Source organism: Anabrus simplex, chromosome 14, assembly GCF_040414725.1.
Source record: "Anabrus simplex isolate iqAnaSimp1 chromosome 14, ASM4041472v1, whole genome shotgun sequence".
Lineage (NCBI taxonomy): Eukaryota > Metazoa > Arthropoda > Insecta > Orthoptera > Tettigoniidae > Anabrus > Anabrus simplex.
In genome coordinates this window covers 37,448,793-37,461,218 of record NC_090278.1, presented here as the reverse complement: position 1 = coordinate 37,461,218, position 12,426 = coordinate 37,448,793, and the positions used below count along the sequence as shown (strand labels likewise).

Genomic DNA, 12,426 nt, shown 5'->3' with positions numbered 1-12,426 from the left:
ATAGGGGAATGGATGTAAAAATAGTAAAAATGGAACATTTGGAACTTTTCTATAGGTTTCAGCCTAATAGCTATCACATTGCCAAATTTCAAGTTTGTACCTCATCTGGAAGTGGTGAATCTTTAATGTCAGTCAGTCAGCCGTACTGTTTTATATAATATAGATAGATATAAATGGAATATATAGATAGATAGATATAGATAGACAGATAGATAGATAAATAGATATAGATAGAAGATAAGGGTTCAAGATGTGCACGTTTATAAGTGCAGACTTTCATTTGGAAATTTACTGTGGCGGAACGGTAGGTGGTATCGACAAATAGATTGCGGCATAAGACGGCCCCTATAGTTGCCGACATTTTTGATCCGAAGACATTTTCTCGTATCTTGGTTATTTATGGCATAGATAGATCAAATTTCGTACGTTTTTCACAAGTTAAGAAATTATTTCGCTAACTTACCACATAGCTACAGTCTTGAAACTTGGCAGAAGTATCGACCACGAAACGATCTGTAATTTCGGTTCTTTGACGGCTTGTCGTATCACCATCGGCTTCGCCTTAGATTGCTTTAAAAAACATAGACAAGACTGAAATTTGAGTAGTGTTTCCACATACTGCTTCCGTTATCCCATAACTACATGGCGGCACGAATAGTGAAAGTCGGTTTGCGTATGACCAATGGACGTGGCAAGAGGCTTGCTTAATTTCGTGATCCTACCTGTCTTATAAGTGTTTCAGTCAATGAAATAATGTACAGAAAAGAAACAAAATTGACCCAGAATAGGAAAACGAAGTTCGATATAATGTAGGAGCAGTCGAGATACGACAAAAATTCATTGGACCAAAGTTATAGATCTCTTCATTCCAGGGAGCAAACATTATATCCATTTTTTCATTGGAATTACAGTTTATTCACAAACTATCTCGAAAGGAAGGTCTGCACCGGTATGAAAACTGCATCAATATTTCGATATTTTTTTTTGGGGGGGGGGGATAATGTTAAACATTGGAACTTTTTATAAATTTTCGTCGATTACAGGGTAACAGCTATAATTTTGCCAAATTTATATTTTCCAGCACGCCCGAAATTTGAGTCCGCTATTTTGTTTGGGGGCTAAATATGAAAAAATTGAAACTTTTGGAATTTTTCCTTGGGTTACAGCCGAATAGCTATCATATTACCGAATTTCAAGTATCTATCTAGTCTACAAGTGGATAAACATTAATGTCAATGAGTCAGTCAGTTAGCCTTCTGGCTTTATATAATAGGGATAGATTAACTTGAATGAGGGTGTTTATTTCCTTAATTTCTCATTGATCTTATGAATATTTTGATTGATTAGTTATTTGAGTAACGATACTTTCAGTATTGATGCTGAAATAGAGGTGTTATTTCGTTATGGTTATGTTAGGTGATTTCAATGTGTAACTAAATAATTGTTCATAACGAATTACTTCACAGCCATGGATTAGGCGCACATAAAACTAGATTACGTTGTTCGCCACTGGTGACAGTGTTTCCGAGATAGAATTAGAATTTATTACGTAGAATCTAACAGAGTTGCCTCCTTTTAGATTAGATTACTTCCAAAAATTCATACAAACCGCACCCTATTAAAAAGAAATCTGCTTACTCAAGTCTTGTTCTAGAATGCTTAAGCTTGCCTAGGTGTCATCTCCCTCTACCCCTCCCCTCCGCGGTTCTTCAGCGACTTGGAGGGCAACTCCTTCCTTCCCTCTTCCCCTCAACCTCCACGGAAGACCACGTCCTCCACCTGATCATATCGGGATGCAGACACCCACACATGCGTACCACCTAACGTACCCTTGCTCGAAAAGCTGGAGCTAAGGCGTTCTTCCATCAACAGTGTGCTGAGCTGGTGTACTCTTATGTAGCGAGTGAGCAGAATAAAGCGGAACCGCTCCATCCTGTGCGCGGGATTTCCTGAGTGAGTGAGTCGGCCAGTGACATACTGAAGGCTGCGCTACCGCGCCAGGTTTCAGACTTTATTGACATTTGCAAACGTGGCACGTGTTTCGTTGGTGACATTAGTACAGTGTGTGAATTCAGTGAAGTAGCTCAGGTAGCTGAAGTGGGGTATCAGCATTCTCTTCCCCAAAGAGTATTAATTGACGATTCATACGTCCGAACAGAAAGTGCGAGAGCCGTGAGGAGATTACTTCAAGAGAATTTTCCTGATGTTCAAGTTTCAGGTTGGACTTCGATTCATCGATTAGTAAATTCATTATGTAAGACGGGAAGTCTTTTTGATAAGAAACGTAACAAACCACGTACAGTACTCACACAAGAAACTGTAGGTAACATTGTTAACGCTCTGGAAAGGTCTCCCACAGAATTACTTCGACGACTTGCTCAGGAAATGGAAATTTCCTGTGGTTCTGTTCGAACGGATACAAAATTACTGAAAGGTAATGAACAGGGCCCGGATGTTTATGCAGTTATAGGTTAGAATGCAAACTTAATGAAGCGAGTGACAAGTAGAGTCTACCTGCACGACGGTAATGCTATGAGGTTTGCATAAACATTAGGGGTAGAAATTAACAATTTCCTAAACAGGTGCCAGAAATGCTTGAACAACGAAGGGAGGACGTTTCAGCATCTCCTGGTTTGATATATGTGAGTACATTTATTTTTGTGTTGTTTGTTTGTTTGTTTGCTTGTTGGTTAGAAGTAGCTTACGCGCCAATGTATTTACTGCGCACTTCCTGTCACGCACACACCTCCCGTGTGCAGGCTGCGCTGCCGGGCTGCGAGACTGGTTCCGCTTTATGTTGCTCACCCTGTATTATACCATTTACTTGTCTTTCAGCCTAACTATACACAATTTTCTCACTACATCAAAAAATCTGGCTATATTACTATTTATCTTCCATTCCTTCATCAGTAACACATAACTTTATGATAATTCCCTTCCTGGGCAAGCTTCACACTAGTTCAGGAATTTAATTTTAACTTCTTGAGTTTCCGAGATAGCAAAACTAGCTTATCGGTTCAACTTTGAAAATCTCAACCTTTTATTTGGGGAGATCAATTTTTCTCCAGTTTGCAATATAAAACTGAATGTGCTGTGTTCTTGTGCAGGTTATCTGGGTGTGTATCCTCTGTCGGAAGAAACAAGAACTGCTGAGCAAAACAGGACAGTGGATTAACAAGGGCATGGCCGCCAGTGATGCTATCATGAGGCGGATTGAAGCGGATCTGCACCAGCAACCGGAGGACGTGCCTCCCTCACTGACGACGCCCATCGACAAGCGGCCGAAACTTGAGCGTGCCCACAGCGCTGCCGAAAAGGAGAATCTTCCTCTTCTCCAAAGATCTGGGAGCGTTCTCCGCCGACAATACTCACAACAAGAGCAGCCTCCATCGTCAGGTCGGAGGATGTCTCCCAGCGACAGTGGTGTCGAAGTGATTTCTCCATCACAGAGACCTGGTCTAGGCAGGGGAAGGGACGTATCGTTAGACCGTTCAGGACAGCCATATCCACAGCAGGGTTATCGCGAGGAGGACACGGGGTACTATCATAGGGAACTAGAGACTCTGATGAGACAACAGCAGCAACAATACGGCTACGGAGGGGATAGAGGGGGGATTGTCATGGTGCCTGAATACAGGACTGAACAGCCTCCTGGGCTAGATGTGCGATCAGGATTATCGACTAATAACAAAAAACATAAACGAAGTGGTTCCGGAAAGAAACAACATCAACAGCAGCAGAATCAGCAGCAGCCGTCTATGAGGCATCAGCAGCAACCATCCTTCTCCAGTTCCGACGAGGAGCTCAGATCAACTCCTGAGTGCACGAGCTGTGAAGAGCATGACAGCGAGAAGGGTGAGTACCAGTCAACGTTTATTTATCTTCCTTGGTGTTGAGGGTGCTAAGAAAGAGTCCTTAGGAATACAAGTGTACATTGTCTTCCACGTAGTATTTGATTGCACTGAATTTGAGGTGCTGGTTACACCATCCTCCATATTTAAGATTAATTGTAGTTGATTATTGACTTACAAAATTAAAATTTCTAAAGTTCGGTTATGAGGTGAATTGTAAAAACGTTTTTCGCAAATTGAGGTAGACTTTTACTATCTGTTACTCGAGCTTAATAACATTATTAAGGAGTTGAAATCTTAAGTGGAATTCTTTGTAGAAGAGAGATGTGTTCATTACGATAGCCAAAGACCACCAGCACGCCCTCAGATGTATATTTACTTGTATAACCTAACTCGCTTTTGCTCCTCCCCCAAAACCCCATTTGCTCTTCATTATAAGTGGTCATTCGGAAAACTACTGTGGCGAAACGGTACGTCGAATCGACAAGCGGATTGTGCCACCAGACAAATTTTATTGTGGTCTACGTGTTCGGCCCTATGACATTTTCTCGTATATTTATAGCATAGATAGAGGTAAACGTGTCAATCTGGGTCAAATTTTGTACATTTTTCTCAAGTTGAGCAATTATTTTTCTCACCTAATGGACAGCTACAGTCTTGAAGCTTGAGAAGGCGTAACGAGGATAGTTCTGGTTCTTTGACGTCGTGTAGTATCTCCATCGGGTAGGCCTTACATTGGTTTAGAAACTTGGATTAGGCTGAAACTGTAGTACAGTTTCCGCATATTCCTTTCGTTTGCACATATATGTAAGGCAGCTAGAATAATGAAATTTGATTTACATACAGCCAATGGTCGTACCAGAAGCCTGCTGAATTTCGTGCTTCTGTCTGTCCTACAAGTGTGGGAGTCAGTAAAATAGTGCATGGAAAATTAAGCAAAATTGACCAAAAGTGGCAAAATGAAGCTCAATCTAAGTTAGAAGGGGTCGTGATATGACAGAAAGTCATAGGACCAAAGTTGTAGATCTCTTCATTTTATGAAACAAAAGTGCAATCCATTTGTCGATAATAATTACCGTTTAGCCAAAGAAATACCTGGAATCGAAGGTCTGCACCGTCATTAAATATGGCTGAAAATTTCGGCATTTTTCGGGGTTAAAACTTAAATATTTGAACATCACGCATTTTATCCGTAGTTTACAGGCTAAAATAGATAATTTTGTACAATTTTTATTTTCTAGTGCGCTGGATCATTGCGTGCGGCATTTTGTTTTTTGAGGAGGGGGTAAAAATTTAAAATTAGAACTTTCTGGAATTTTTCCGTTGTTGCAGGCTAATAATTATCATTGTCCCTAATTTCAAGTTTCTAGCACATGTAAACATTAATGTCAGTGAGTCAGTCAGTTAGCCTTGTGGCTTTATATAATGGAGATTAAATGTAGCACGCACCATTCTCCATTACTGGAGCAACTACTAGCACTGCGATTGGCTGACATGTAATCAGATATGACGTTATACCAGCAATCAAGAGAAATAAGTTCCGTTACCAACCCGCACAGGATAAAAACACAAGTAAATAGAACACAATGTAGGACACAAAACAATACAATATTCGTCTGAAACGTACCAGTGAAGGGTATAACTTTCAGGCAGCCTTAAAGAACGAGTGCACACATGTCTCTAAGAGGAACGATATTTAAGCGGGAATTCCGCGAGGTAAACTCCACCTGGACCTAACCAATCCACACATACAGTTTGCTATACGTTGCACTGACATTATGGTGACGATGGGATAGGAAAGGCTTAGGAGTGGGAAGGAAGTGACCGTAGCCTTAATTAAGGTAGCAGCATTTGCCTGGTATGAAAATGGGAAACTAAAGAAACTCGTTTTCAGAGCTGCCGACAGTGGGGATCGAACCCTAACCAATTGAGACTAATGACTTTTTCACTAACCGGCATACTTCGTTAATTAAGATTTTCACCACTATCGAACATAGAAAGCGCTTCTATCGCTCTAAAGATTGCTAGAACCATGACTTACACCTCTTTACCTCCTTTGTGATTGATTATAGTCCAATGGCTTTATCACTAGCCGGACCTAACCAACCCAGACTGATGACTTTGCCACTATAAGGGACCTAACCAATGCAGACTGATGACTTTATCACTATAAGCGACCTCACCAACCCAGACTGATTACTTTGCCACTATAAGGGACCTAAGCAATCCAGACTGATTATTTTGCCACCATAAGGAACATAACCAACCCCGACTGATGACTTTGTCACTATAAGCGACCTCACCAACCTAGACTGATGACTTTCTCACTAAGCGACCTCACCAACCCAGACTGATGGCTTTAACACCATAAAGGACATAACCAACCCAGACTGATGAATCTGTCACGAGGGACCTAACCAACCCAGACTGATTGCTTTGTCACTATAAGGGATTTAACCAATCCAAACTGATGATTTTGTCACTATAAGCGTACTTCATTAATTCAGCTTTTCACCACTATTTAATATAGAATGCGCTGTTATCCCCCTGCAGAGTGCTAAAGGCCTGACGTACGCTTCCAGACCTCCTTCGTGCTTGCCTCAATTCCAATGGCTTTATAAAAATTCTTTGTACAATTTTTTATTTCATTATTTGTGGTTCACTACGTCATATGTATACAAGCTATATTTGAATATTCCTTTACACAATGTTATTCGGTGATTTGTACTCACAACTCATCGTAGGGCTCTGATTTTCTCAGTATCAAAAAATCTGAAATACTTTCGCCAAAATCATATGTAACAAAGACCTACACAAAATCGTTAGCAAATATTTATGGCATTTGTAAAAAGCCTTAGAAATATGAATATGAATATCAATTCTTTTTCTATTTCTCTAATATTTTTCAGTCCAAATCTGTTATTTTCTTCGAAATGTTAATTCCCCATAGATCCTACTTGGAATGAACAATGTACAGCTTGTAATACCTGATACTAGCATTGCGGTGGATATAGAAATGTTACGATGTATATTTCTTTAAATGAATAAATACTTAAGTGTCTTACAGAAGGTACCATTGTACACAGTTCTTCACGTTTTGCGCATATAGCTTGTGCATGTTTCTTTTTCTCTACATGGGAGTTCTTACCATAAGGATAGGTTTAGGTTAAACAAAGAATAACACAATAATTTGACATATTAGTACTTTCCTGCAAAGACCTATTGTAGGACTGTTTCCTTCACAGAAGATAAAATCAGAGTCATTTCTCGTTTTTCTGCAGATAAAGAAGGGTAACATATTTCTTGAATTGCTTAGCAGTCAATTATATATGTCACAAATATGTATGTCACATTTCAATAGAAATATTGTCTCTGCAATAAACAATGACTTTTAATTGACTTAATTTATGTCTGTCAACAGATATCTATATAATTGGCTGCTCAGTTTGTAAATCTAAGGACTCTTTCATTCTGAGTGAAAATATACTGTGCAAGCTGTCTTTAAATCAAAACTGCATGTTACGTATTAATTCCTTTGTCACTTCTACTGTACATTTGATTGACTTTCAGCTGTTTCCTATGATACATTTCTTTCCGCTCAGCCTAGAAGATTCTACTACCGCATCTTCTGTCGTGCCCCTAATTATTATTGTTGTTCTTGTAGATGTTGTTCTTTCTCTATGTTGTTATTTCGTGTATTTTGTTAATTGATTGTTGTGGTTGGGTGTTTTCCTTTTTTTTTAAATAGATGCCATTAGTTGATATTAAGTTACTCATGAGATGCAATTCAATGTTAGTGGTTCCTTAGAGTACATTTTAAATTCCATATTACGTATTTCAATTGAAGAGAAAAAAGGAAATATTCCTTTTTCTATACTTTTTTAATTAGATTTGTATTTGTGAACTGAAGTACAAATTTAAAACTTGACGAAACTGCGTCTTGATATTGAATGAGACTTCTACATATTTTGGTTATACTAGCCTCAGATGTATTTACAATTTTAAAATTTATCTTTATACATATTATTAATTTTTCTACTTCAGCTTGTGAAAATTTTGGTCACATGCAATTTACTGGAAATGCATGATAAATTCCTTCAAATTATCTCTGTTAAGTAGTGTCAGTGAAACTAATTTTACGAACCACAGATTAACAAATTCCATGCATTGAGGTGAGTTAATATTTTTCCTGTGAATATAAATGTGTTTTTACTCTACCAGTATGCTCATTTAATGACTCCAGATGTTCTTAATAAAAACAAGGCAGGGAAATTTACCAAACAAAATCCCGATAAAACCCACCTGTTATATGATTGAGTTGGTCAACCATTTTTGAATGAGTCCCCCTAAATTCTGATCACGTTTTGTACTACATCAAAGCAAGCCATGTATATACGGTGGTGCTTTTACTGAATTTGATCAGTTATTAACAAGTGCATTCTGAATCTATTCCTGAAAAATATTAATCATAGTTCAAAGGTACCTGTGCGAAACTATTTATTTATTTGTCTTTATTTATTTCATACCAACAGAGATGTTTCCCCAATAACAGGTAGCTTAGACACTAAAAATTTTAAAAATATATTAGGGAGAAGCTAAATAGCTAAAAACATCTAAAATCTAAATATCTAAAAATTAAAAATACACAAATTGATTAACCCTTTCCGATCTGGGCCTGAATATCTGTAACAGACGTTTTGGACTGGGCATTTTTAAGGATTTAAAAATATCTCTCTGCACCTATAGGACATATTTACATTACTCTTTTTCCTTTGAGCTTTTTGAGCATCGGGTTTTAAAATGTTGATTGTTTCACGTCAGCTATCATTTGAGATTTTAAAATTGTGTATTTCTTATACCATATTTTGCGAATGAAAAAGTCTGACGCATTACTAAGTAAGACAGTTTTCTGAAATACTGTTATATTTACCCTGTTTTGATCATGTAAAATGTGCATTGCAATTACAAACAAACAACAATAATGAAACTGATATAAAATAATAGTTGTTCAATAATGCACTGGCGAAAATTGAAATTTCAGCACCAAGAAGGAGTTGTGCTAGATAAACGAAATTCGGGAGGAGTGCTTGCACATCTGAAAGATGACACCTATTCATATTCGCATGCTAGTCGACGAAGAGTGGTGCTAATAGTGCCACTACGACCTTGCAAGCGAAGTTTGGTTGAAATACGCGCTGTACACTTTGTGACGATTAGTCATCGTCCGGTTGTGAGGTAGGTGTTAGCCAAACATGCCTTTAAGGAGACGAAGAAGGCAGTATCAGTAGATTACTGAGTTTGAGCGAGGCCGTGTAATGGGGCTACGAGAAGGTGGATGTTCCTTCAGCGATATTGCAGAGAGACTAGGCAGGGATGTATCCACAGTTCATGCCACTAACTCCGAATCACTGTCATCTGCGGCTTCAGTGGTGTCAAGCTAGAGCTCACTGAAGGGCAGAGTGGAGGTCTGTTGTGTTTTCAGATGAGAGCCCTTTCTATCTTGATGCGATGGTCACGGCGTAAGAATATCTAGCTAAAATTTAAAATATTTACATTTAAAAAATAGTAATCCTCCACATATGGTACCTTACAACGAACTTCTGCTAAATGTTGAGATAGATAGCTTGGAATTGGGGAGAAAAAAGGATCATGAAGTTTCTGTACAAAACTGTAAATTCTATTATTGACAAGTCTGTCTTGTTATGCCTCTTGAGCTTTCACGTGCCCCGCTTTAAAAAACAAATGTAATATGTCACAACAACTGCCCACAAAAATTCCCCCACTCTACAGGCTATGCAATGTCTACAACAGTGCAGTTCAGAAAGACAATTCTTCAGACTTCTGTGAACCTATAGACCAGCTTCTTCAACACTACACCATCTCCGTGAACACTATCTAAATAATTTGTCTCTTATCAGACATATGTATTCTGTCCTGTTATTTTGTGATTCGAACTACCCATCTCACCTTCAGCAATCCATTTTAGGTGATATGTTCACTGCGAATTAGAAAAAGTATTAATGTATAGTAAATTCCGACTGGATTGCTGCATTGTCCTGAAGTCTTTCCGATCTAACTGCGAGCATAGCCCGTAGTAAAGTTTCACAATTCATGAGCTATGCATGCATTCTGACGGCTACGTCGTGTTCTTCATGTATTAGTTACGATAGTATTTCAACAGACGGCAGTATTATCTAAGTCAGAGAATTTACGATATTATCGACTAGTGTGCATTAGTAGATATTCACAATCAATGTGCTCTAAGACATGGCTTCTCGCGTCAAACATGTGCTTGTTGAAAGTGATAATTCTGATAGTTTATTTAATCGTTATCCCTCATATCTGGAAAAAACAGAAAATGTGTTAATATGTAGATATGTCCGAAAACCGGTTATGTTTTAATAAAGTGTGTGCTGATACGACTGTATATAATTAATAACAATAATAAAATAACTACATCAGCACTGTTAATAAGAAATTGCTTTGATATTTTATAATGGTTATAATACAACCATGACCAAACAACAGGCACTTTATGCATCCGGAACCCGGAATACTGGCAGCAGGTCACAAATAGGAAACTTCGAGAAACAAGAGAGGAATATATAAAGTCACAGAAAAAGTCCCAGATAAAATTAGAAAAAAAGGGACTGAAATTCTAGGAACACATAGACAGAATGGATAAGAACAGGCTGACAATGGAACTTCTAAACCTAGCACTATCCTTGAAAAACCGCAAGAATTGTTTAGTGGAAATAAACGAAGTTGTATAAGAAATTGGCATTACCGAAAAAATTATTAAGAATTGAATAACATTCAGAAGCTTAGTCAGAAGGAGAACGTAGTGTACGAGTGCATAAATGTTGGGAAGAAAAGAGGAAACTTGATACTAAATAAATTCAAAACCGCTCATTAGTTTGGCATCTCTCTCTCTCTCTCTCTCACTCACTTTCTGTCTCTTACCGTTCCCTTAATTCTGAGGATCGTGATCTCCGAGGAGGGTATTGCTCAGTTGTCACATCTCTTGAGGTCCTCGAACAGACGAATGGATCAGATGTTATGTAACGACATTAAATGTTCGTAAAACTATTTAAAAGGGCAGTCAAAACATTATGACTACGACAGAGATATCAAGACGAGTTTTCTGACCTATTTATAACGAATGCTGCGAAGAATCACGGGTCCAGTAGTTATTATTATTATTATTATTATTATTATTATTATTATTATTATTATTATTATTATTGTGGTATTAACCCCTTTCTAGCCCTTCTAGGACTAAATTGATGTCAGTAGGTAAGAAATTCAACAGAATTGAATGTCAGATTGGTGATACAAAACTGGAACAGGTAGATAGTTTCAAGTATTTAGGTTGTGTGTTCTCCCAGGATGGTAATATAGTAAGTGAGATTGAATCAAGGTGTAGTAAAGTTAATGCAGTGAGCTCGCAGTTGCGATCAACAGTATTCTGTAAGAAGGAAATCAGCTCCCGGACGAAACTATCTTTACATCGGTCTGTTTTCAGACCAACTTTGCTTTACAGAAGCGAAAGCTGGGTGGACTCAGGATATCTTATTCATCAGAAGTAACGAACAAGAAAGTAACGAGAATGATTGCTGGTACAAATGGGTGGGAACAATGCCAGGAGGTGAAAGGTAATGAGGCGACAAAAGGCTAAGTTAGGAATGAAGTTGACCGATGAACCTGTATGCATTAACCGTTTTCGGTCGTGAGGTCATGTGAGGCGAATGGAGTAGGATAGTTTACGTAGGACGATAATGGACTCTGTTATAGAGGGTAAGGGAAGTAGAGGTAGACAAAGAGAGGATTGTGGTGACATTTAGTAAATTCAAAGAGGCTTGCAGAATGAACGCTGAAATGCATCACAGTCTATAATGAACATGTATGTTATTATTATTATTATTATTATTATTATTATTATTATTATTATTATTATTATTATTATTATTATTATTCATCGTTAGGGCCACTAAGGACCGCGAGATACTAACTGTTTGTCTTATTGCGGGCCCACCAGGTTTTCATTCTTTCGGAGTGTTCTTTCTTCCAAGCATCACAATGGACATGCTTCAGCCGAGTTGGAACTTCTTCTTGGCGAACCTGTCTAAGTTTGTGTTTGACAGGTCCTCGGAGTTCAATGTCTGTTTCTGTGAATGATCTTCATCGATCTCCAACAACCAAGGAGGAATTGTTTTGAGCCTTCTGAAGCAGGAAAACAAACGTTTACAGATTCCTTCAGCTGAAGAGGTGAACGAAAAAAGTTATCCTCCTTTTCCGGATTACGCTTGATATCTTTTGAGTGTGGCTGTATATTTCTAAGTTGCTCCGAAGTCTGTAAACACCATCTTTCAGACAGGGACCAATAATTTTTTTCGGATAACCCTCCTTTCCTTAATTGCCAGTTTTTCAAGCAGGCTATGCGTTCGAAGTGTTCGACATTCTACTTCAGATCTAATTACAGTCTAATAATGTCGAATTTATGCATTTTGAGAGATGGACTTTTTGTTATACATGTTTTGAGTGGGTCGGAAGTCTGTTTCAAACTTGTTAAGAC

The 12,426-nt window shown here is 38.2% G+C and overlaps 1 protein-coding gene across 1 annotated transcript in view; it reads left to right on the top strand.

Annotated features, from left to right (window-relative positions):
• The window catches only part of Rim (Rab3 interacting molecule), a 738,199-nt gene that overhangs the window by 92,239 nt on the left and 633,534 nt on the right, over positions 1 to 12,426 (top strand). Inside the window, exon 3 of the mRNA XM_068230365.1 lies at positions 3,108 to 3,855. Coding sequence (XP_068086466.1) covers positions 3,108 to 3,855 — 748 coding nt within the window. The remainder of the gene's footprint in view (positions 1 to 3,107; positions 3,856 to 12,426) is intronic.